The 26138-nt window shown below is 42.1% G+C and overlaps 2 protein-coding genes and 1 non-coding gene across 18 annotated transcripts in view; 2 read left to right on the top strand and 1 right to left on the bottom strand.

Moving 5' to 3' along the window:
- Positions 1–3437, bottom strand: part of LRRC34 (leucine rich repeat containing 34) — a 31249-nt gene extending 27812 nt beyond the window's left edge. For 3 of the 11 annotated variants that reach the window (XM_020882105.2, XM_020882104.2, XM_020882109.2), the window contains exon 1: positions 3100–3233. In XM_020882105.2, the coding sequence (XP_020737764.2) occupies positions 3100–3199 (100 nt within the window). In that variant the 5' untranslated portion in view covers positions 3200–3233. Of the gene's footprint in view, positions 1–2319; positions 2545–3099; positions 3239–3345 lie in introns of those variants that run through there. The other 8 variants (XM_020882108.2, XM_070466450.1, XM_020882100.2 and 5 more) reach the window with 8 other exon arrangements.
- On the top strand, positions 3264–25709 carry LRRIQ4 (leucine rich repeats and IQ motif containing 4). Of its 6 annotated transcripts, none has more exons than XM_020882090.2 (6): positions 3264–3387; positions 9509–10559; positions 16922–17095; positions 18332–18470; positions 19968–20164; positions 25547–25709. In XM_020882090.2, the coding sequence occupies exons 2-6, from the start codon at positions 9540–9542 to the stop codon at positions 25694–25696; spliced, it is 1680 nt and encodes a 559-aa protein (XP_020737749.2). In that variant the 5' UTR covers positions 3264–3387; positions 9509–9539; the 3' UTR covers positions 25697–25709. The 6 variants fall into 6 exon arrangements, with proteins under 6 accessions (XP_020737749.2, XP_020737747.2, XP_070322543.1 ...); XM_020882088.2 differs by lacking the exon at positions 3264–3387 and adding an exon at positions 3524–3647; XM_070466442.1 differs by lacking the exons at positions 3264–3387; positions 25547–25709 and adding exons at positions 3524–3647; positions 23581–24951.
- Positions 5127–5217, top strand: TRNAY-GUA (transfer RNA tyrosine (anticodon GUA)). The gene is given in 2 exon segments: positions 5127–5163; positions 5182–5217. It is a non-coding gene; the product is annotated as a tRNA-Tyr (tRNA).
- Positions 25710–26138: the final 429 nt, after the last annotated feature.

Below are 26138 nucleotides of genomic sequence, written 5' to 3'. Positions count from 1 at the left end.
ATTCCCTAGTACAGTAGTCAGAACTCTATGCTTTCACTGCCAAGAGTCCCGGTTCAATACCTGGTTGGGGAACTAAGATCCTGCAGCTGCATGGTATGGCCTAAATAAATAAATTTAACCTACATTTATTTCAAATAACTTGGAAATTTCAATATCAAAAAGAAAATAAAAGAAAAGAAACATTGATCAGCAATCCCATTGCCAAAGAACCATTGCAACTGAGGTCTGGGAGTATTCCCTTTATTTTTCTTTTTCTATATCCTTTTCCTCTTCAGTTAACATTATGAGCATCTTTCCCATCTCATTAGATACCCTCTGAAAATTTTTAACAGCATAATTGTACATAAAAAATCTTTCACTTACTAAGCATAAAATAATAAGGACCTACTGTATAGCACAGGGAATTATATTCAATATCTTGTAATGACCTATAATGGAAAAGAATCTGCAAAAGAACATACATATATATTCTGTATAACTAAATCACTGTGCTGTCTACCTGAAACTGACACTATTGTAAATCAACTATACTCCAATTTAAAAACAATTTTTAAAGAAATCTTTCACTTATTTTAGGATATGTATTTATGTATTTAAATAATGCTTTATTTCATGTATTTCATGTATTTAAAGAATACTTTAGCACAGTATTTCCCAAACTGTGTTCTGTGGAATACTAATCAACCGCATAATCAAAGATATTCTGAATAGAATCGGGTTTATTGTAAGTCTGAGAAATGATGAGTAAAACAATGCTAAACAGATTCCTATCTATAGTAATTCTTGGGACATTTAAAACTCTCAGGAACAAGGACTCCTCAAGTTGTTGAGCCCGGAGGGGAAGGAGGATAAAAATGCTCCTAGACTTAGGACTTGGGAGACCATGGTTCAGATGTAATACAATCCAAAAAAATGCTCCTTTAGCATCCTCAACAGAAAATAAAACAAGTAGACCTCAAACAAATTTACTTCTTGGAACTGGGCTCCCACTGGGTTTCTTCCCTCTCATCTGGCTCCTACCTTCCTTGGTATTAAAAATGTTAAACAAAATCTCAGCAATGGAGACCCAATTGAAACAGAAGTAATTATCTGGTGTTTGTTAAAAATGCAATCCAGGAGACACAGATCCAAGAAGCACTTGAACTGTGTTCCACCAGACTGCAAAATGGTGGCGATTTACAAAGGCAAAAAACCCAGGAGGTTACACAAATGGTTCATCAAGAATTGGGACTGGGGTTGGAGCTGGCAAGAAATGAGGTTGCTTGTTAAGCAAGGAATGACTGGGAGTCTGAAATGATTACAAAGTTGCAGTGGTGGGAAGAAATTTGAAACTATAAGGGTGTAGCTAGCAGCTCCTATTTTGAAAACAGCTAGTAGTGTCCTTGAGTCTGACACTAGTCTGTATAGACCCAATGGACTGTAGCCGGCTAGGCTCCTCTGTCCATGGGATTTTCCAGGCAAGAATACTGGAGTGGGTTGCCATTCCCTTCTCCAGGGGATCTTCTCTACCAAGGGATCGAACCCAGGTCGCCCACATTGCAGGTGGATTCTTTGTCCTCTGAGCCACCAGGGAAGCCCAAGAAAACTGGAGTGGGCAGCCTATTCTTTCTCTAGGGGACCTTCCCAACCCAGGAATTGAACTGGGGTCTCCGCCATTGCAAGCGGATTCTTTACCAGCTAAGCTACCAGGGAAGCCAGTTCAAGTTCTCAGTGACGAAGGAATGCATCTGAAATCATATCCACAACAGCCACCCGGCTCCATTTTGCATGTCTGAACCACAGTTACTCTATTTTGATTTTTAAATAATTTTAAATATGTCATCAAAGAGAAGAGGGCTGCCTTGAGAATTTCTCAGGTTCACTGCCTGCCCTCAGCTGGCAGAACCATATCCAGGACATGCAAACACATGTAGACTTACAAGTCATGTTTATGTGAAGGCATGAAGGAATCTTAGATTACAGGCTAAACAAAGCCAAAGAATATGTATACTTAACTACATGGCCATGAATTTAAAGTATTTTTGAGCATCAGCTATATTTTTCTGCTACTCTCTTTTATTTAAAATTTACCCAAGAAATTGTATGTCAGGATTCTATGGCACCAACAATTTATTTCCTATACTGTATTCATATTAGGAGAAAAGAATAAACCAGTTTTCAAACTGTAAAACAAAACCTAGGAATAACCAATTCTACAAGAAAATGTCAAGAATTTAACCTAGATTCATTTTTAATCCACACCTGACTCTTGAATTCCAAATAATTTTTACCTAATATCCCTTTTAAAAATTACTAGATAATTATTTTGCAGGTGGTTACCCTCTTCTATTGGAAAAGTCAAGTGCTGGGAGATTGAGAACTGAAGGTCAGTCAGACTGGGGTGCTAATCCAGAAGGGCTGTGTAATGTCAACTTAGTGAATTTCTTCCATCTTAAAGTTCCTTTTATGCTAAAAGCAGAGCATGTCAATGCCCACCTCACAGTGCCGTGTGGAATACGTAAGGCCTGTGGCACAATTCCCTATCTACCAGCACACAAGCATCCCAAATGGAAATGGTGAAGGGAGACGGGTGTACAACATTCCGCTTAACATGAGAGTCAAAGTGTTAGTCACTCAGTCGTGTCCGATTCCTTGTGACCCCATGGGCTGGAGCCTGCCAGGTTCCTCTTCCCTTGGACTTCTCCAGGCAAGAATGCTTAACATGCTACCAGATAATTCACGGGTGCAGAAATACTTAAAACCGTGCAGGCGTGAGCGTGCAAAGAGCTGTCTCCAGAGCCTCTAGCCCACCTGGGCCCTGCTCTCCAGAAACTTCACAAAAAGGGGCCCAAGTAGCGCATGGAGACAGAGCGACACACACACGTGAATTCAGGACAACCCACCGCGAGAACCGCGCACCCACCGCGGGAGCTTGGGGCTGCCCTCTCGCCCACGTTTGGGGGCGCCCCGAAGTTCCGGGCTCAGCTAGGGTTCCTAGGGGTCCTCTCCTCCGGGCAACCTCTGGGCCAAAGTCTGCTCGGAGGACTCGGCCTGGCCATGACACCCCTCGCGCGTTTCCTCCGGGCCAGGCTGGCGCCGAAGGGACCCCCTGTTTCTTACCGCTATCGTCCGCCGCAGCCCAGGCCGGCGTCGGGGTCCTAGAGGGAGCGGGAAGTGGGGACCCGGACGCCGGCCCGGCCTGCTTCTGGCTGAGCTCCATGCTCCCTACATCCGGCCGGCCGCGGCGGCGTTGTCTTGACGACCGCGCGCGTGCTCCGGCTCCGCCCGCCGCAGCCGAAGAGCTGCGAGAGGTGTGGCCCCACCTCGCGACCCTGAGCGCCTAGCCGGCTGGCTGTGCTAACTAACCTCTGCCATTTACCCCTCGGTCCCGGAGGCCTGGCTAGGCAGGTAGTGACCGTCGATGCTGTGGAGGCGCCTTGTTCACCATCTGGGTCCTGGTCCCCTGCCGTGGGTTAGAGACACACGGAGGCAGGGCATCCCGGTTCTTTTGCAGAGCGACGTTCTCCAGGTTTAGGGGGCATGGCTGATGAACTTAGGGCCGGGGATACAAAGATGATTATGACGCACTTCGCTCCCCAAGTTGTGTTTATACCTGCAGAAGCTAGGTGCAAAACCTGAGTCGCCCACCACAGCTAGGGCGGACGGAGGTAAGGGGGCTTAAGGGGGGCTAGTTGATCAGTCTTGTGGAAGGGCAGGGCCATCAGCGAGGGCTTCTTGGAGGAGGTATCGTCCTGACCCGTCCAGGTGAACTTGCCAAAGGTGGAACTGCTTTGTGCGTTTTGGAGATGAGCAGATTGGGTGTCTTTTAGAGGCGAAGAAAGTCAGGCTGGATCCACGTGGAGTCCGGTGCATCCTCTGAGAAGCACAGCTGTTATGGGGCAGGGAGCTCCCAGACTGGGAACAGCTGATGGAGGGTGGATCTGGTGGCGCTAGTGGTTAAAAAAAAAAAAACCCACCTGCCAATGCAGGAAACATAAGAGAAGCGGGTTTGATCCTTGGGTCGGGGGGATCCCCTGGAAAAGGAAATGGCAACCCCCACTCTAGTATTCTGGCCTGGAGAATCCCATAGACAGAGGAGCCTGGCGGGCTACGGTCCATAAGGTCGCACAGAGCCGGACACAACTGAAGTCACTTCGCAGGCGCGCAGGGGAGAGGAGGTAGGAGACATCTCAGGAGTTTGAGGAATGAGGAGACAGAACGCAGCGTTAGTTACCAGGTAAATGGGTCAGGATTTGGTACTTGGGCCTGAGGGAGAAGCGACAAGGAAGGAAGAAAGGAAGGCCTTCTGTTTGGGGTTGCCACAGGTCAAAGAGAAGGAGGTGAAAGGGCCTTGCAGACGACTCTGGAGCCAGAGACTCCTTGTCTGAAAAATGTGCAAGGAAGATCCTCAAGGTAAAAACAGGTCATTTATGAAGTTTATTATTTTCAGAGGTGAAACAGAAAATATCTGAGTCCTCTCTTCCTCCCTCTACCCAGCCAGGCATTTCCAGACCATGCTCCATGGCCGAGAAATGTTGCCACACAAGGCAGAGGTCACTTGAAACACTCTGTAACGCACAGATTTTAAGCACCACTGCAGGTGGTTCTTCACATTAAACATGATGATAGAAAAGACAATTATGTTTTCATTTACCCCATGTGCTACCAGCAAAGTTGAAAGGTAGCCTGAAATACTGAGATGTGAATGTAGGTACACTTCAGCACACTCCCTTCCCTGTGCTGTGGCTCTTTAGTCACTAAGTCATGTCTGACTCTTTGTGACCCCATGGAATGTAGCCTGCCAGGCTCCTCTGTCCATGGCAAGAATGTTGGAGTGGGTCACCATTTCCTTCTCCAGGGGATCTACCCGACCCAGGGATAGAACCTGCATCTCCTGTCTCCTGCATTGATTGGCAGGTGGATTCTTTACCACTAGTGACACCTGGGAAGGTCCTTGAAGAGTAATTCCACTCAGAAACTTCTCAGTAACACTGGGTTGTAAAAGTACATCCAGAAAGCAATCCCTAATTAAAAATAGCCAGTAAAGAATCAATCTTCCCTATTCTTATTTACTGGCAGCTGTTGCAAATCCTGGCTTTACAACCTCCTTTTATTAAGTCCACTAAAAATTCATGTACAATGCAATTCCTTCGATAGCTCAGTTGGTAGAGCGGAGGACTGTAGTGTTGAAGCTCCTCAGGCATCCTTAGGTCGCTGGTTCGAATCCGGCTCGAAGGAATTGACATTTTGGACTTCCCTGGTGGCTCAGGAGGTAAAGAATCTGCCTGCAATGCAGGACACCTGGGTTTTATCCCTGGGTTGGGAAGATCCCCTAGAGAAGGGAGTGGCAACCCACTCCAGTATTCTTGCCTGGAGAATTCCATGGACAGAGGAATCTGGTGGGCTATACTCCATGAGGTCACAAAGAGTCAGACATGACTGAGCAACTAACAACAATGCATATACAATATAAATAGCTTTCATAGGGCTATCAACTTGATTCCAAACACATGTGGGATATGATTCATGGGAGATAATACACACATAGAGACCTTCTAGGCAGGTCTCATCATAGAACAGGATGAATTTTAAGAGAAATAAGCTCTTTTATGTGTCTGGAAGCCCAGACATACTTGTTGTGCTAACTAACCTTAATTAGAGTGGTCAGTGCACAAAAATTTCCCCCAGATAGCTCTGTTGGAGACTGAAAAAGAAAAATCAAGCCTGAACCTTCACATCCAAGAAGATTTTAATTAAAACCAGGTTTCTGGAGAACAGTTCAGTTCAGTTCAGTCACTCCGTCGTGTCCGACTCTTTGCAACCCCATGAACCACAGCATGCCAGGCCTCCCTGTCCATCACCAACTCCCAGAGTCCACCCAAACCCATGTCTATTGTGTCAGTGATGCCATCCAACCATCTCATCCTCTGTTGTCCCCTTTCCCTCCTGCCCTCAATCCTTCCCAGCATCAGGGTCTTTTCCAATGAGTCAGCTCTTCACATCAGGTGGCCAAAGTATTGGAGTTTCAGCTTCAACATCAGTCCCTCCAGTGAACCCCAGGACTGATCTCCTTTAGGATGGACTGATTGGATCTCCTTGCAGTCCAAGGGACTCTCAAGAGTCTTCTCCAACACCACAGTTCAAAAGCATCAATTCTTTGGGGCTCAGCTTTCTTTATAGTCCAACTCTCACATCCATACATGACTACTGGAAAAACCATAGCCTTGACTAGATGGACCTTTGTTGGCAAAGTAATGTCTCTGCTTTTTAATATGCTGTCTAGGTTGGTTGTAAATTTCCCTCCAAGGAGTAAGCATCTTTTCATTTAATGGCTGCAATCACCATCTGCAGTGATTTTGGAGCCCAAAAAAATAAACTCAGTCACTGTTTCCACTGTTTCCCCATTCACTTGCCATGAAGTGATGGGACTGGATGCCATGATGTTAGTTTTCTGAATGTTGAGCTTTAAGCCAACTTTTTCAGTCTCCTCTTTCACTTTCATCAAGAGGCTCTTTAGTTCTTCACTTTCTGCCATAAGGGTGGTGTCATCTGCATATCTGAGGTTATTGATATTTCTCCTGGCAATCTTGATTCCAGCTTCTGCTTCCTCCAGCCCCGCATTTCTCATGATGTACTCTGCATATAAGTTAAATAAGCAGGGTGACACTATACAGCCTTGACGTATTCCTTTTCCTATTTGGAACCAGTCTGTTGTTCCACGTCCAGTTCTAACTGTTGCTTCCTGACCTGCATACAGGTTTCTCAAGAGGCAGGTCAGGTGGTCTGGTATGCCCATCTCTTTCAGAATTTTCCACAGTTTATTGTGATCCACACAGTCAAAGGTTTTGGCATAGTCAATAAAGCAGAAATAGATGTTTTTCTGGAACTCTCTTGCTTTTTTGATGATTGAGTGGATGTTGGCAATTTGAACTCTGGTTCCTCTGCCTTTTCTAAAACCAGCTTGAACATCTGGAAGTTTACGGTTCACATATTGCTGAAGCCTGGTTTGGAGAATTTTAAGCATTACTTGACTAGCATGTGAGATGAGTGCAATTGTGCGGTAGTTTGAGCAGTCTTTGGCATTGCCTTTCTTTGGGATTGGAATGAAAACTGACCTTTTCCAGTCCTGTGGCCACTGCTGAGTTTTCCAAATTTGCTGGCATATTGAGTGCAGCACTTGCACAGCATTGTCTTTCAGGATTTGAAACAGCTCAACTGGGATTCCATCACCTCCACTAGCTTTGTTCGCAGTGATGACAAATGATGTTAAAAACCCAGGTGAGGAAATGACTGAGGTTAAGTCAAACGCTCTGCTCCTTCTTCTACTTCCTACTATGTCTTGAGAAGAGCGTTTCGGTTGTTTCTTTACTTGTGAAACAGGGATTGTCATAGTACCTCCTTCTTAGATTTCTTGTGAGGATTAAATAGGTTAAGTAAAACCTAGAACACGTAACTGTCCTTGGTATTCTCTATTTCTCTTTTATTTATAATTTCTTACTTTTATTTATATTATCACCTCAATCTGAATACTGTCGATTGCCTAAAAGCCATCAGCACTGCCAGTCATTTGTATTTAGGAAATGAGATTTTATCCTGCAGGACTCTACACTATTAAAGACAACTAGTCCTAGACATAATTTGATCCATGATACATTGTCTGTCTTTTTTGGCCACGTGGCTTATGGGATTCCCTGAATGGGGGAATCAAACCCTAACCGGGGATCAAACCCAGGCGCATGGCGCTGAAAGCAAGTAGTCCTAACCACTGGACCACCAGGGAATTCCCCATCTTTTTCTTTCTTTAAATAACAGCCACACCATCTCATAACTCTTTGTGGGGCTAAGTATACAGAAATAAGGATCTGAATCACACACTGCTATGCTGCAAAGAGCAAAAACATTAAGGATGAGACTGGGAATTCACCCCTCTCCATCTTGAGTGGGCCTCTATGCTGGATGGGAGGTCTAGTCCTCCAGCAGAAAAGACCCTACCCTAGAAGGCAAGTCAGAGATGCCACAATCAACCCAGCCACCATCACGTCATAGTCTTTCCTGCCTTCCCCCTTAGGCTGTGTGTGTGTATGTGTGTGCATGTATTAATAACCAAGGGCTTGGTTTGGTTTCGCCAGTAAGTCATGTCTATCTCTTTTGCAACCCTGTGGACCTATTGTTACCAAGCCAAGTTCATTTGCCTGAGAACAAAGCAAGTCAAACAGTGAGAGAGGGAGGTTTGCAGCAAAAAACGGGTTTATCATGAATCAGTCAAGTGAGGAGAAAGAACAAATCACAAATCCACCTCCTCAAAGACGAGGGACTTGGGATATTTATGAGACAAAGACACAGGGTGGTCTGAAGTATGGGGAGCATGGGGAAAGGTGATTGTAGACTTTTAAAAGTGAGATAATTGTCCTCTGTGCAGGAACAACTAAACTACACGCTGCCTCCTGGGATACATGCTCAGAATTTGGTGGCATTAGCTCACTCTGAGGGCAGAGTTCTCGAGCCTCTGATGGCAAATGGTCACCGGTCAAACACGCATACCTAGGTGCATGGAAAGTACTGCCAACCAGTCTTAACTTACTGGGGTGCCAACTGGTCAACAGCTGACTTCAAGTTCCTGAAAAACAAACTGGGCAAACATCTCAAGACTCAGTGAGAGATACTATCCATAGCGGTGGTGAAGGGTCTCTTAACATTGTTTAGGCTATACAATGCTTTTTGTTAAAAAACAAATTGAGCTTGGTCAGTGAAGGCAGGTTAGTTTTTTATTAAGTAAGTTCTAGTTTAATGGATCTAACTGATAACTACCCTTGGTTTCACAGATTCTAATCAATCATGCCAGCTCACACATGGCTGTTACCTATGCCTATGGAAGGCTTGATCCTCCACCTGCCAGTCCTAAAACTTCAAAGTTCCACCAGGCACGAAAGTGCCCACTGGTCTCTCCTTATTTAGAAGGCAGTTCATCTCTTGAATTTAATTCTGTTCGCCTTTACATCTACAACTTTATGCCAGATATAAGGAAAAATGCAATTTTTGTTTTTTTGGCTGCATGGCTTGCAAGATATCAGTTCCCCACCCAGGAATTGGACCCGGGCAGTGAAATTTCACCAGGCAGTGAATGCCTGGAATTCTGTCCTCTAGACCACCAGGGAACACCCCCAAATGCAATATTTTAAAATGCTATTTTTCCTAGTGTTTTCTCAGTGTTTATGGTAAGAGCAATGATCTTTTGCAAACTTCTATACCTCCAACCTGAAAATAGAATCAAAATAGGCATTTCTAAAAACTGAAATTAGACAAACCAGACAATCCTTTTTTTTATCAAATGAGTCAACCTAGGTTAAGAGAAAGAGGAATCTACACTTCGATTTATCTTCCAACATGAAACACAAAAACCTACATTTTATGTTGTGTCACACTGAGCACTAAATTTAATCAACTAGATTTCAATTTTATTTCTTTTAAGGATATTAAATCTGGTGACAGTAAAACTCATACATTTTTCTTTCTTTTTGCAATATTTCAGATTTTGAATATTTGAACTTTCCATCAGAATAATGTCAAGTGACAGCACAAAATGCGAACATTCATCTAGAATTCAGCAGAAAAGTGATCCACAGCAGGTCTCTGATAGGATATTTTTCATTGACGCTTCGAATCAGAGCTTACTTACTATTCCAGCAGACATTTTAGCATTAAGAGAATTAGAGGAAGTGCATTTGGAAAACAACCAGATTGCAGAAATACCCAAGGATATTCAGCACTTAAGGAAGGTCAGGGTTCTCTACCTGAACAAGAACAAGCTGAAGAATCTATGCCCGGAGCTGGGAAGGCTGAGCAACCTAGAGGGCCTGGACCTGAGCGACAACCCGCTGGAAGCCTCGTCCCTGCCGGTGCTTAGCGGCCTCCGCCAGCTCCGCGAGCTCCGCCTCTACCACACCGACCTAGCGGACATCCCCGTCGTCATCTGCAAACTCCTTCACCACCTCGAGCTGCTCGGACTGGCCGGAAACCGCCTGAAATCTCTGCCCAAGGAAATAGTGAACCAGACCAAACTGAGAGAGATCCACCTGAAGCATAACCAATTTGCAGCGTTCCCTCTGGAGCTGTGTGGTCTCTACAACCTGGAGATCATCGACCTGGATGAGAACAAGCTGACGATCATCCCGGAAGAGATCGGGAACCTGACGAAGCTGAAGAAGTTCTACGTGTCCTACAACAGCCTGGCTGTTCTCCCAGAGTCGCTGGGCCGGTGCACCAAGCTATCGGTGCTGGACGTCTCTTACAACCGCCTCCACGCCCTCCCGCACACCCTGGGCGAGCTCTCGCAGATGACGGAGGTGGGGCTGAGTGGGAACCACCTGGAGAAGATGCCGCGCCGCCTCTGCAGGTGGACCTCGCTGTCCCTACTCTACCTGCGCAACACCGGCCTGCGGGTGCTGCGCCGCTCCTTCCGGCGCCTGGTCAACCTGCGGTTTCTCGACCTCAGCCAGAACTTGCTGGAACACTGTCCGTTGCAGATCTGTGCGCTGAAGAACCTGGAAGTCTTGGCGCTGGATGATAATAAAATATGCCAGGTACTGATTCCTAGCCTGGCTGTCACTATGCTGCCCGGCCCTACATTGGTGTGGTTCCGTGTCTAAACATCAGAAAATTCGAGCTGAGTGTATGAGTGAAAAAGGTCATCATAACCTTTCCCGTCTGAATAGCTGCAGTAATCATAATGGTAGCTGATGTTTATTTGCAGTATGTAGGTGCCAGTCACTGGGCTAAATGTTTTTTGTGTATTATCACATTGAATCCTCACAATGACTTTTTTTTTTAAATTTAAATAGCCTTTCTTTTTTAGAATAGTTTCAGATTTATAGTCAAATTGAGAACATATTTCAGAGAATTTTCATATATTCCACACTGAGATTCCCCAACAATTAACATCTTAGATTACTATGGTACATTTGTTACAATTAATAAACTAGTATCGATACACTTTTATTCACTGAAGTCCATAATTTATCCATGTTTCCATAGTTTTGATCTAATCTTTTTCCGTTCAGGATCCCATCCAGGTTTCTACATTACATTTAGTTTTTGCGTCTCCTTAGCTCTTCTTGGCTATGAGAGTTTTTCAGGCTTTCCTTGTATCTGATGACCTTGCCAGATTTGAGGTGTACTGTCAATCTATGCTGTAGGATGCCTCCACTATTGGAATTTGATTTTTTTTTCTCATAAGACTGGAGTTATTGGTTATTGGGAGGAAGATTAATTTATACATTTGTAGTACAGTTAAATTGTCTTGTCACACTCTGCTTTCCTTCCTGAGTTCCTCTGACTTCCTGCATGATTTTTTTCTTAAATTGCATACATTACTCACAATGACTTTCTGATGTGGGTGATACCATCCTCAATGATATAGGAGCAGAATGAGGCATGGGGCTTTTAACGTGTCAAGGCCACATACTTGTACCTGATAGAGTCAGAATTCCAATCCATAACGTTGGACTGCAGGGTTCATCTTCCAAAGTTCTGACACATGCAACCTTAGGCCCTAATGTTCCAAAACCAGATATCTGCAAAACCAGATTAGTCCTCAGAGAAACTCTCCCATGTGTGTACAGGGTGGTGTGTTCAGACATTCATCATAGTATTGTTGATAATCATGGCTTATGGGCGATAATGTGAATGTCAGTTGTGAGAGGAATTTGCAAGTATATTGTGGTATATTTATAAAATGGAATACTATACAATAGTTTAAGTGAACTGGAGTTATATGTGCCGATGTGGATAGATCTCAAAATTGTGGTGTTTATTAAAAAGTAGAACACCTAATTGCAGAATATTATGCCACATAGAAATCTTTAATCACACAAAACTACATATATACAACATATTTTATGTCCCCTGCATTGCAAGGCAGATTCTCAACCCCTGGACCACCAGGAAAGCCCCTTATTGTTTTTTAATATTTGAAAATTTGAAAGAACAGAGTTCTGTTAAAAGCAAAAGACTATTCTGGAGAGAAAGAATGGAAGGTTTAGAAACCAACAATGGTAACCAAATATCATGTTTGTTTTTCCTGGTTGTGAACAACACTCTCAATATGTATATCACACATTATAACAAGTCCTAGCTTTAAAGTTGTTTTTTGTTCTTTTTTGAATCTTTTACTTGATTTTCAACTTTTAGAACTTTGGGATTTTTTGTTTTGTTTTCCTCTGTTGTTAGAGAGTTTCAAAACTGGAAGTAAACATTTTGATGATGACTTTAAGATTTAGGAAGAGAATCTAGTACTTAATTTCAACTTATTATACGTAGCAACCCATCTTGGAGGATTTTGGAGTTTCTATGAGACGCCCTCTGCCCATCCCCAACTCTTCTGCTGCCAATGTAAGAATTCCTGTTTCAGTGAGCAAAGTCTGTCATTCCATAGTGGGAGTGAAAGTATCAGAATATAAGTGCCCTTGGGAGGTATAACACAGTTCACTTAAATCCTATTGAGTCAGGAATGATACCTAATACTCTCTTGTGAGACCTCTTGTAAGAGGTCAGGGTGGAAGAGAGAATCACACACAGATGGCCCCTTAGCAAAGATTCAGTCCAGTTCAGTTCAGTCGCTCAGTTGTGTCCAACTCTTTGCAACCCCATGAACCGCAGCACGCCAGGCCTCCCTGTCCATCACCAAAGATTAGCCTCATCTAATACCAAGCTTTACTGCAAGTCAGATTGCACCGAAACGTGGACATGTTCACTATTTTTATGTTGAACATGGAAGTTTCCATATACCAGTACTTATGATTCTTCAGTTCTTATGATGGTATTACTGTGTTTTTTGTCTTCCTTTCTCAATTTCCTATAATTCCAGTCCCTCTAGGAACCTCCCAATCAATTCTCTCTCTAATGACACATGGCCTTTAAGCCAACTTCTTCTTTCTCCCACCCCCAAATTTACCTCATGGACTTTTGGCACTTGAAGCCTAGCCAGTAGCTTTTTCTTGCCTAGATAGAGGCAAAAATAGCTGACTTTTCATGTATACGTAGATGGATTTTATGAATGTATGGCCCATTCCTATTGTTGACTGAAAAGTGATGCACAGCCTAAAAGTTGAGAACTGTGTTTTATTTGGTGGACAGAACTGAGGACTTAAGCCCAGAAAGCAGCCTCCCAGGTAGCTAAGAGGGACTGCTCCACAGATATAAGGGAGGAGCCAGGATATGTAGGACTTTTCACAACAAAGAACACGTAGTCAGAACTTCAAATGATTTAACTGTTAATTAAAGAAAACCAAATTCTCACTTCCCTGGTAGTTTAGTGGCTAAGACTCTGTGCTCCCAATGCAGGGGGCCCAGGTTCGAACTAGATCCCACATGCCACAACTAAGACCAGGTGCAGTCAAGAAACAAAAACAAAAAAAACTTTCACCCCTAAAGAAAACCAAATTCTCAAGTTAATTAATTCAGTGCTTTTCTATATATGGGAAAATGCAAGAGTCTAGGTTCATTGAAATCATGTATTTCAATGACTTCATTGAAATCATTCTTTTGATATGAGCCTAAAAAGATCTTCACGACCCAGATAATCACGATGGTGTGATCACTCACCTAGAGCCGGACATCCTGGAATGTGAAGTCAAGCGGGCCTTGGAAAGCATCACTACAAACAAAGCTAGTGGAGGTGATGGAATTCCAGTTGAGCTGTTTCAAATCCTGAAAGACAGTGCTGTGAAAGTGCTGCACTCAATATGCCAACAAATTTGGAAAACTCAGCAGTGGCCACAGGACTGGAAAAGGTCAGTTTTCATTCCAATCCCAAAGAAAGGCAATGCCAAAGAATGCTCAAACTACCACACAATTGCACTCATCTCACATGCTAGTAAAGTAATGCTTAAAATTCTCCAAACCAGGTTTCAGCAGTATGTGAACCATAAACTTCCAGATGTTCAAGCTGGTTTTAGAAAAGGCAGAGGAACCAGAGTTCAAATTGCCAACATCCGCTGGATCATCAAAAAAGCAAGAGAGTTCCAGAAAAACATCTATTTCTGCTTTATTGACTATGCCAAAGCCTTTGACTGTGTGGATCACAATAAACTGTGGAAAATTCTGAAAGAGATGGGCATACCAGACCACCTGACCTGCCTCTTGAGAAACCTGTATGCAGGTCAGGAAACAACAATTAGAACTGGACGTGGAACAACAGACTGGTTCCAAATAGGAAAAGGAATATTTCAACCCTGTATATTGTCACCCTGCTTATTTAACTTATATGCAGAGTACATCATGAGAAATGCGGGGCTGGAGGAAGCAGAAGCTGGAATCAAGATTGCCAGGAGAAACATCAGTAACCTCAGATATGCAGATGACACCACCCTTATGGCAGAAAGTGAAGAAGAACTAAAGAGCCTCTTGATGAAAGTGAAAGAGGAGAGTAAAAAAGTTGGCTTAAAGCTCAACATTCAGAAAACTAAGATCATGGCATCCAGTCCCATCACTTCATGGCAAATGGATGGGGAAACAGTGGAAACAGTGGCTGACTTTATTTTTCTGGGCTCCAAAATCACTGCAGATGGTGATTGCAGCCATGAAATGAAAAGACGCTTACTCCTTGGAAGGAAAGTTAACGACCAACCTAGACAGCATATTAAAAAGCGGAGACATTACTTTGCCAACAAAGGTCTGTCTAGTCAAGGCTATGGTTTTTCCAGTAGTTATGTATGGATGTGAGAGTTGGACTATAAAGAAAGCTGAGCCCTGAAGAATTGATGCTTTTGAACTGTGGTGTTGGAGAAGACTCTTGAGAGTCCCTTGGACTGCAAGGAGATCCAACCAGTCCATCCTAAAGGAGATCAGTCCTGGGTGCTCGTTGGAAGAACTGATGTTGAAGCTGAAACTCCAATACTTTGGCCACCTGATGTGAAGAGCTGACTCATTGGAAAAGACCCTGATGCTGAGAAGGATTGAGGGCAGGAGGGAAAGGGTACAACAGAGGATGAGATGGTTGGATGGCATCACTGACACAATGGACATGGGTTTGGGTGGACTCCGGGAGTTGGTGATGGACAGGGAGACCTGGCGTGCTGCAGTTCATGGGGTCTCAAAGAGTCAGACATGACTGAGCGACTGATCTGAACTTAGCTATCTAAGGCCAGTGTTCAGATCTTCCCATCCTGAGTTCCCTCAGGGTTCATGGTCCAGTAGCTGCAGTGACTCAATGGTTGCTACATCCTCTGTTTACTGATTTGGCAGGCAACATTTTACATTCACACTATTAAGGGAGAAAACTCAGTTTCAGAATGGTTACAGCTCAGTTATACTGTCAGCAATAGTTGTTCTCACCTCATGTTCTGCGGGCTTTTGTACATCCAAATTTATTTCTGCTATAATATGACTATGATGGTATTCATTATTGGCTCTTGAATATCCTGGAAAAAATAATCTTTAGATATTCAGTGGGCTTTTGAAAAAGTAATGCTAAACCTATGAGGTAAGATCCAGCAATAGGAATGAAATGACTGGGTTATAATGAAGTGGTTAGGTTAATAAATCTTCCCCTGTTATTTAGGACTGCACTAAATGCAGATGCTTTGCATTGAAGGGATCTAAGGCCTGATGAAGAATTTTGAAATAGCCAAGAAGGAATGCTTAAACATCAGCGTCTCTGGAGGTTGACTTGTTCTGAGTTTTCTTTTTCTAGATGTAAATAAAACTGGAAATGTTTTATAACTTTTTAAGAAAATGAGCCCTCACCCTACATAACGAGGAAAATGTCTTATGGTTTATTCCAAGTGTTTGAAATTTTTGCCTATAGGTGAAAAGAAAGCCTACTATGGGGATAATCTATTCACTAATTATTTACCTATTCCACCCTAAATCTAGGGAGAGGTTGGGTTGAGCTGAAGTCTACTAAACGTTCTCATGAAAAATAGAATGGCAGGTTAGGGAATGGGTGGGAGGAAAGCCAAGGGTTAAACAGGGACCTGTGAGGAAAGGTTTCCCAGTGAAGAATAGAGCCAGGTAACAGAAGTAGTTCAAAATGAATGAAGTTATTAACATTCAGAGTTGGGCCTTTTTTTCCTACAGGAAAATAGGCATCTATGTAACTTATTCAGTAGGGTGATTGTGTCATGTATTTAAAGAATGAGATTTTTCACATGGTTCCAGAGGGCCAGCAAGAGGTCAGTAGGGGATATATTAGTGACACAGATTTTGGCAGGAGAAGGAAATCCGAGTATGTAGAAGGAAATCCAAGTGGTCTTCATCCAGTGATCTTTTCATCCCAGGAGGTAGTGTTTAAATAAGAGCTGGATGACTAACTATGGTACATATCCAACCACCATATTAGAGGGTAACAACAGAGACATTTTTAAGGCCTTCCAACTCTGAAAGTCTAGGAATCTGTGCAATGCCTGCCTAATACCAGGGCTCATAGCCTTGGGGTTCACTGCAGGGCAGAAGATATGATTATAATCATCTTCATTGTTGTCCTTCCAACTGGTATTTTAACTAAAGTTTCCAAATTGCTGAACTAAAGCCTTTTAGGATGGAGGTCACATCACTAAATTGATCAGTGCCAATAACTGAATTAATTATGAATATTATAGTTACAATAGTATACTAATAAGCTTTGTACTTTTTCTTTCAGTAGTGTCAAGCATTTGCTACACCAGAATTGAAAAACTTGCAATAACATAGGTTAAAAATTGCTCTAACTTTATCCAGAGCATGAAAGTAAAGAGCACAGAGGTTGGGGGAAAAATAGAACTCCAGACATTAGATCTACAAGTACAAATACTATATATGCAAACACATGGGCCAACTTTGCATCTGCAGGAGATGCTAAATTGCTCCCTTTAAAAAAAAAATCTGCCTCAAAACTAAAAGCCCAATTTATTTTCTTACTTTTAAAAATAATCCTGATCTGAAACTTATCTTTTTGAAATATTTCCAGTTACCTTCAGACTTTGGTTTACTTTCGAAACTGAAGATTCTTGGACTAACAGGAAATCAGTTCTCTTCATTTCCGAAAGAGATCCTTTCTTTAGCGTCTTTAGAGAAATTATACATTGGCCAAGATGAGGGAGCCAAGCTTACCCGTCTGCCAGACTGCATTAGGAGACTACAGGTAAGCCTCCCCAAATGAGCAGGCAAAGAAGTATATGCCCACTGATTCCTTGGCTGATACTGAGAAAACATGGTTGTATTCTCACAGGTTGCATGTGGAATCATCTATAGTAGATTTCTAGCTCCCAGCAAGGAGTCATTATTACATTTTGAGGCTTCCACTGTCTACCTGAACAACTACAGGATCCACACCTGAAGACCATTTTATTTCGACTGGTCTTGGATATGTCAGGGCATACTCATTCCTTCTGTGTGGTTTGGCATGTATTATTTGCAAAACTGAGCCATACCTCTCTCTAATCAATTTCCACTTTTTAAAAGTATTCTCTGAAAGTTGTACTACTTTGAAGTTAAAGTATCATACAGATGATGTGGCCAGGAATCTGCATTTTGCATGAGAGAGTCTGATTCCCCTTCCTGCATGGTGGAAAGCATATCATGGTTTATTTAACCATTGCAACAGCTTCATGCTGAAGATGGGTCCACAGCACTATGCTAAACCCCTGCAAAGCAACAATATAACATTATTCAAAGTAGCTATACCAATGTGTCTTTATGTATGCATGCTTTAAAGCATGATTTTTTCATGTTCCTGGTGCTACACTTTTAATAATGAAGTAGGTGTAAGCCACTACATAGCTCCCAGTCATGGAACTGAGTAATGACACACAACATAGGTACTTCTCACCTATTCCTAATTCTTCATTCCTTTGCTCTATGTTCACAGAACTCCTTTCGTCAATTTGCTTCTTGTACATGTCATGCCACACTCTCCAGAATCTTAGGGAGAAATGCAAACATTAAATTTTTACCCAGTGAATCTGAAAATAGTCAACCTATTCTCTGTACATTTTGTCTACTTCCACATGGGCCATGTTGGGTTGATAATTGAGGCAATTAGAGTTCTATAGCAACTGCCACAGATAATTAGCTATTGAAAGGGAACAAATTATAGTTAAATGATCCAAATTGTTTTTCTGCATTAAGTTCTAGTGAAACAAATAAACACTAGATTCCCATGTTCTCTTTTCCCTGCATACCTGGGAACCATGTATGGCTTAACTCAATGGCTTAACTCAATATTAATTATATTTTTTGTTGATGATTCTTTAAATGTGTTTTCCCCTTAATCCTGATGAATACTATTCCCATTGAAAGAACATGGGAACTCATAGGTGATTCTAGTTACCATAATTCTTTTATTATGGTATGATAACATACTCTTCTGTTATTTCAGAATCTTAAAGAGCTGTATATTGAGAACAATCATCTCGAGTATCTGCCTGCATCCTTGGGATCAATGCCTAACTTGGAAATTCTTGATTGCCACTGCAATCTAATTAAGCAACTCCCAGATGCTATTTGCCAAGCACAAGGTAAGGAATCTTTGTAGATCTGCAGCCCAGTGGAGTTTGACTAGTATTTCCTATGATGCAAGGCATCCTTGTACTGCTAAAGATCAATCTCAGTGTTGAGGAGACTTCTCTGGTGGCTCAGACGGTAAAAGCTTCTGCCTACAATGCGGGAGACCTTGGTTCGATCCCTGCGTTGGAAAGATCCCCTGGAGAAGGAAATGGCTACCCACTCCAGTACTCCTGCCTGGAAAATCCCATGGACAGAGGAGCCTCGTAGGCTGCAGTCCATGGGGTCACAGAGTCAGACATGACTGAGCAACTTCACTTTTCATCATTGACAGCTTAGACCTACCCCATCATCTCCTTGCAGAGCTTCTTAGTTAGTGATACGGGGAAGGCAAGCCACCTGATTGGTACAGCTGAAAGCCTCACAAAGGCAGTTAGTTTATTGGGAATTGGAAAGAAAATATCAACTGCTATGAAGATTGGCATTCATCTTCATAGCCATTATACTGTGAACCAGAACTTACTGAATACCCATTATCAGCCAGAATTTGGGCTTGGGGTCCTGTCATAAACTTGCATTAGATCACTAAGTCACTTAGGAGAAAAAGGAAAAGGATTGACCCAGAGTAATGAAATTAGCAAGGTAGTTGGGGCTGGGGGGGTTGGGGGTGAGCCTATTTGATTGACATGAAAAAATCATACATCATTCATATTGGAATATGCAAAGATTTTCCACTAGGCTAAACCACTCTGTATTTGTAAAATTAACAGGTTTTTGCTGAGATCCTCCTAGAACCAGATTTTTAAAAATATTTCTTTGCCATATTGGGCTGAATCTTCAGGTGTATAGATATATTTTCAAACTGTGACTATTCTTTAATGAAAGAAAGATGAAGGAGTATGAGTGGATTCTGTTGCCTACTCACGGGGCATTCCGAGATTAGCAGCAGGACTTCCCTGGTGGTCTAGTGGCTAAGAATCCACCTGTCGATACAGGAGTCACAGTATCAATTCCTGGTCTGGAAGATCCCACAAGCAAGTAGGCTCATGCACCACAACTATTGAAACCCAAGCTCCCTACAGCCAGTGCTCTGCGGCAGAGAAGACACTGCTGCGAAGCCACACACCACAACTAGGGTGTAGCTCCCACTTGTTGCAACAAGAGAAAGCCCACATGCAGCAGCCGAGACCCAGTGCAGAAGATAAATTAAAAAAAAAAAAAGAATGGCCACAGGGTTGGATCTGCGATACTCCTTAGTCATCTCCTGATTCTGTCCTTAATCTCTGGAGGAATGGAACATTCTCAACATTTTTTAGTATTTACTATTTTCCTGCCTTTAACACTTATTTACACTGACTTCAACAACTCTGAGTTGTTATAAAACATTAAATTTTTTTGTTACATGGTCTAACAGAAAAGAAACATTTCAAAGTGTTTGGACTAAGCAATGTATGCTTTAGTTTTGCTAGTTTTTAAGACAAATTCATTATTTTTTTAAAAAATCATTTCAGCTTTGAAAGAATTACGGTTGGAGGACAACTTGATCACTTATCTTCCGGAGAATTTGGACAGTCTAGTGAATCTAAAAGTTCTAACACTAACAGGCAACCCCATGGAAGAACCCCCAATGTCAGTGTGTGTCAGAGGCACTGAGGCTGTATGGGAATACCTTAAAGAAAGGAGAAATATGAATGAATTGGCAACAAAGGTAAAATAAGCAATGATTTTGGATAACATATCCATAGTTTCTCGGAGTAGGGTATTGCGAAACTTTACATATTATCCTATAGGGCTGCTCTTTGCACATCTACACTTTGAGAATTATGATTCTTACTTATTGAATACTTTTACATCCCCAGGGCTAAGCGAGAGATTTTTGAACAAAAATCCTAGCTTTTTTTTTTTCTTTTTTGTCTTTTCTGTTCCTTTTCTGTTAGATAAGAAGCCAACACACAGGCAAAAGAAACCAAAACGTCAAAGCCCCAAATGATCTAAAACTGTCGGGCTAGTCACAGGAGTGAAAGGCTTATGTTAACTCAGTCAGATAAGCCTGAAGTTAAAAATGAAAGCATTGTGAAGCACAGGTCTAGAGGCCAGAGTTCTGCTCTGCCATCAACATAGCATCAAAGGGTTAAGATCCTCATTGCCCACTAAGCCAGTGGAGATATAAGGATACCCCAGAGCCCAGGAATGTGTCCATTACAATCAGTATTCAGTATTCTCCATTCAGCTGGTCCAAGCCTGCATCATCTCACCCCCAGATGACTGCATTATTCCTCCAGCTAGGGTCTCTTGTTACTTGCCTGCCTCCCCTACCATATATATTCTTCCACTGAGCAGTCAGACCTACGCTGTTGAAACCTAGGTCAGATCTTGTTGCACTTTGCTAAAATTGACAACTCTCCATTTTACCTGGAATAAAAATTAGTCTTTGGTCGGTAAGACCCTTTATCAATGGCCCTCAATCAAATCAAACCTACACCCTCCCTTCTCTAATAAATATTATGCGAAACCTCCCTTACTCTTTTTAAATTAGGCTCATAGATAACATAAGCTACCACAAACATAATTTTAAAAAATCAAAATAATGCCCAAACTGTAATAGAAAAGAAAAGTAGTTTATATTGAAATATTAATTTTAATATGTATATGCTCAGGGATGACTACACTGGAAGGATGAAATTACTTACTACTTTTAGGATACTTCCTAGAAGTATTTTGAACAATGTACCCTCTTGCACATTTTAAAATTGATATTAGACCTTTCTTTGCCATTAAGTTTAGTCATTGCAAAGGATTTACTTTCCAATGAATTTTATATATTGTCATCTTAAAATATTGTTGTTAGATCAATACTTTAAATGTATCTAATGGAATCTAAATACCATTATGATTTTATATCAGTAAACATCAATTTACAAAATATTTGAACAAACTCTTTACATGCAAAACTTTTGTCATTTATTTTTCTTCTTGAACATGTATTTCCATTCTACTTTCCCTATATATATATAGATATATATATATAAAATCTAAATAATTTACAGATCACTTTTCGTATTTCTAGGCTACAAAAATATTTATGTAAATTAAAAATTTCTTTCTATGATCATAGCATTTTAACATTCTGGACTGAGTCTTTGTGCAATTAGTAGCAGTATAAAATTGACCAGAACAATATAAAATCTAGTATAAATTTTGATATTCAATTATTTGACATATAGGATTTTGGGAAATATTTTTTTCACATAGTTTATATGTTGTTGTTCAATTGCTAAGTTGTGTCCAACTCTTTGTGACCCCATGGACTGCAGCAAGGCAGGTTTCTGTATCCTTTATTATCTCCCAGGGCTTGCTCATATTCATGTCCATTGAGTCGGTGATGCTATCTAACTATCTCATCTTCTGCTGTCCTCTTCTCCTTTTGCCTTCAGTCTTTCCCAGCATCTGGGTCTTTTCCAATGAGTCGGCTCTTCATATCAGGTAGCCAAAGTATTGGAGCTTCAGCATCAGTCCTTCCAGTGAACATTCAGGGTTTATTTCCTTTAGGATTAACTGGTTTGATCTCCTTGCAGTCCAAAGGACTTTTAAGAGTTTATATATTCTTGCATAAATATTACTTACTGCTAGAATGAAATAGGGCTTGGCATCAGTTCCATTCCTATTTTTTATTTTACAGATGAAATGCTCAGAAAGCTTGTTCAAATTCACAAGTTGACAAGAAAAAGAATGGAAAAAATTTATTTGCCTGTATTATTTTGCTTTAAATGGCAGTGCTTCACACATCTCTGAACTCCTTCCAGTTATAGCCCCCCGAAATTAGATAGTAGGCTCTCAGCTGACAAATCAACTTCAATTTTCTTGAAGGCAAAGAGCTGGAAACCACCTCTCTTCTAAAAGGATTGGTTACCCAGTCCTTAGAGCCAACATCAATACTACTATTTTGAATTATCCCTTTTTCAGTGCCCCAGAGGTTTTTGGAGTCTTGGGCAACCCACCCTGGTCAGATTCGAATGGATGAGGGGCTGCCAAAGGGGCAGTTGGGAAGGGGCAGTGGGACTCGAGGTGAGACTGGAGGATCAGCAGTTGTGTTCGTTGGCAGACACATTTTAGGGAGGGGGACGGATGAGAGTTGAAGCTCTGGAAATGAGTTGCTTCCAACCTATCCAAGCCTGCACACGCTTCGAAAGTCTCTATGGATCAGAGTAAGTGGCGCACAATTGAACTCTGTTGAATCTTAACACACAAAAAGCCTTGTGAATTTCCAGAATCCCTCTCCTGGGCACTGCTGCTTCCCTGGAAAGTCACCACCTTAGCTGGTCTGCTGCTTTCAGGCTCCATCTCATCCTTCCCATTTTCACTTTACTTCAAGACTCAGACATACTCCTGCCTCTGTCCAGAGGTGCTTCCCCCCAGGTGTGGGCAAGACTGTGGCCCTCACTTAGTTGAGTCTCTGTTCAAATATCCATACACCTGTCCTCAAGCCCACTTATATAAAACAGCATACCTCCATCCACCTCATTCATTCATTCTTTCAACAAATATTTATTGAGCTGCAACTATGTACCTGGCACTGTTCTAGGCACTGGAAATACATTCCTGAACAAAATGGACAAATATTTCTGTCCTCATATTGCTTAAAGCCTGATGTGGTGAGAGTAAGAACATGAAGTGTAACACATAATATATGTTACAAAGTGATTTCTAAGTGATGTTAGAAAGTGATTATGTTGTTTCTAACATAATCATAGGTGAGAAAGTGATTACGTGGTATTGGAAAAAAGCTGAAGCTAAGGGGAAGTGAGGTTGCCAGAACTTGTGTGTGTGTATGTATTATAGGGGTTTTATTTTAGTTTTTGGTCAAAACATGTACTTAGATAGGAAAACCTGGTAGGGTTCAGAGTGCTCTTCCATTTCACTGGACAACTAAAATAGCCACTTACTCTATTTAGTCTCCTTCCATCTGATCTTGATCTGTTAGCTTCTTCTTCCTTTTATTTTTTTTTTAATTTTTATGTTATATTGGGGCCTAGTTGATTAATAATGTGTTAGTCTCAGGTCTAAAGCAAAGTGATTCAGTTATACATATATTAATATCCTTTTTTACATTCTTTTCCCATTTAGGTTGTTACATAACATTGAGCAGAGTTACCTGTGCTATACAGTAGGTCCTTGTTGGTTATCCGTTTTAAATATGCAGTGTGTACACAGCCATCCCAAACTTACAATCTATCTCTCCCCCCAACCTTTCCCCTCTGGTAACCGTAAGTTTGTTTTCTAAGTCTGGGAATGTATTTCTGTTTTGTAAATAAGCTCATTTGTATCTTTAAAAAAAAAAAGATTTATAGAGGTTTCAGTTTATTGATAATGGTCAGTGTAGGATGCTTTGGGAAATTGACTGTCTCAGGCAACTCTTACAATATATCATAGACTGGGTGGCTTGAACAACAGAAATTTATTTTCTCACGTTCTGGAGGCGTGAAGTCCAGGATCATGGTACCAACAAGGTGAGAGCTTCCCTTCCCGCCTCACAGATGCTGCCATTTCACTGCATCCTCCTGTGACAGGGAGAGCAAGCTATCTGTCCGTTCTTTTAAGAGCACTGATTCCATCATGAGAACCTCACCCTTTCGACCTTATCTAAACCTCATTACCTTACAAGGCCCCATCTCCAAATACCAACACACTGGGGTTTAAGACTTCAACACATGAATTTGGGGGAACATAACTCAGTTCATAGCAATGACCATCAAGCAGGTTCTTGAAGAAGTGGAGGCATGAACCATCTGAATATTAGGAAGAGTGTTCCAGGCAGAGAAAGCAGCAAAGGCCAAGGCCCTGAGCTGAGATGGTGCCTACGTGCATCTGAGCAGCAAAGAGGCCTGCAGGGCTGGAGCGAGTGAGCAAGGGGAGAGTGAAGTGGTCCGGGGGGTGGGGGAAGATCGATAGGGCTTTGTAAGCAAGTGCAAGGACTTGAATTTTGGTTTTTTTGTTTGTGTTTTTAAGAGGTGGATTTATTTAGAGAGATACACATTCCAGGTGGTGCAGTGGTAAAGAATCCATCTGCCAATGCGGGAGACGCAAGAGACACAGGTTCGATCCCTGGGTTGGGAAGATCCCCTGGAGAAGAACACAGCAACCCACTCCAGTATTCCTGCCTGGAGAATCCCATGGACAGAGGAGCCTGGTGGGCTACAGTCCATGGGGTTGCAAAGAGTTGCACAGGACTGAACTGACTGAGCACACACATATACACATTCCACAGACAAAATGCTGTTGGTCTCAAAAGGTGAAAAAAACCTTGGGAGAAACACTCCACAGAGAAAGCATGGGCTGTCTCAGCAGGCAAGAGACCAGGACTTGAGTTTTATTCTGAGAGAAATGGGGAGCCACTGGCAGGTATGAAGAGTCTGCTAGAGAAAGGATGTTCCTGGGTGGGTGTTAGGAAATACGATCTCAAGAACAGGTGAGGGCTCTATAGCACAGGGGACTCTGCTCTATATTCTGTGGCAACCTGGGTGGGAGGGGAGTTTAGGGGAGAATGGATATTTGTATACGTTTGGCTGAGTCCCTTCATTGTTTACCTATAACTATCACAATAGTAATTGGCTATACCCCAATATACAATAAGTTAAAATTAAAAAAAAAAAAAAGAACAAGTGACGATTCCCTGTAAGTAGGAGCACAAGTGGTCCCGAAACAAGAGAGAAGGCAGAGTACAGGCACACGCATCCCCAATGCCGTGCGCTGTTACCCCCGTGGCACCTGTCACCATCTGTCAAATTATACAGTCACGTGTTTCTTGTTTATTGTCTTTTCCCTTCACTGGACTGTGAGCTCCACCGACTCAGTGATCCTGGTATTCAACTGCTGTTTCCCTAGAACCATGCCTGGCATGTAAAAACACCAAATACTTTAAAAATTCTTTGCCTGGATGACTGGCCAACTGAGAAAGAGAGAAGATAAGGTTTGCAGTTCTAGCTATATTCCATTCTCCATATTTTGAAAATCACATATCGCACAGCAGAAAAAAGAGCTGTACCCGTCCCCAGTCCATTGCGATATGAGCTGATGCTGTTCTTATTTTCAGATTCAGGCTTGGTGGCGTGGAATGATGGTACGCAAAGGATGTGGGAAATTTGAAGAACTGCTAAAATTGCAAAAGAAGGGAAGGAATTCTCCAAAAGATAAGAAAGGAAAGAAAGATGTAAAAGGAAAACCTGTAAAGAAAAATAAATAATTGGATAAATGTATGAATTGAGGTAATGAAACCTGGTGGATTAAGAAGGCAAAATCTCTAGGAATTAGATGCCTATCATATAAAAATTATTCACAGAGTTATCAGTTCGGTTCAGTCACTCAGTCGTGTCCGACTCTTTGTGACCCCATGGACTGCAGCATGCCAGGCCTCCCTGTCCATCACCAACTCCTGGAGTTTACTCAGACTCATGCCCATCGAGTTGGTGATGCCATCCAACCATCTCAAACTCTTGTCATCCCCTCCTCCTCCTGCCCCCAATCCCTCCCAGCATCAGGGTCTTTTCCAATGAGTCAACTCTTTGCATGAGGTGGCCAAAGTATTAGAGCTTCAGCTTCAGCATCAGTCCTTCCAATGAACACCCAGGACTGATCTCCTTTAGGATGAATTGGTTGGATCTCCTTGCAGTCCAAGGGACTCTCAA

This window comes from Odocoileus virginianus, chromosome 4 (assembly GCF_023699985.2).
Source record: "Odocoileus virginianus isolate 20LAN1187 ecotype Illinois chromosome 4, Ovbor_1.2, whole genome shotgun sequence".
NCBI classification, from domain to species: Eukaryota; Metazoa; Chordata; class Mammalia; order Artiodactyla; family Cervidae; genus Odocoileus; species Odocoileus virginianus.
The sequence above is the reverse complement of the archived record's forward strand: the minus strand, read 5'-3'. Positions and strand labels throughout refer to the sequence as shown.

What these genes read in the sequence shown, in the direction of transcription:
- LRRIQ4 (XM_020882090.2), top strand. Translation starts at nt 9,540, where the DNA reads ATGTCAAGTGACAGCACAAAATGCGAACATTCATCTAGAATTCAGCAG. An exon ending in ATGATAATAAAATATGCCAG is followed by an intron (nt 10,560 to 16,921) that starts GTACTGATTCCT and finishes AAATATTTCCAG; the next exon opens with TTACCTTCAGACTTTGGTTT. An exon ending in ACTGCATTAGGAGACTACAG is followed by an intron (nt 17,096 to 18,331) that starts GTAAGCCTCCCC and finishes CTGTTATTTCAG; the next exon opens with AATCTTAAAGAGCTGTATAT.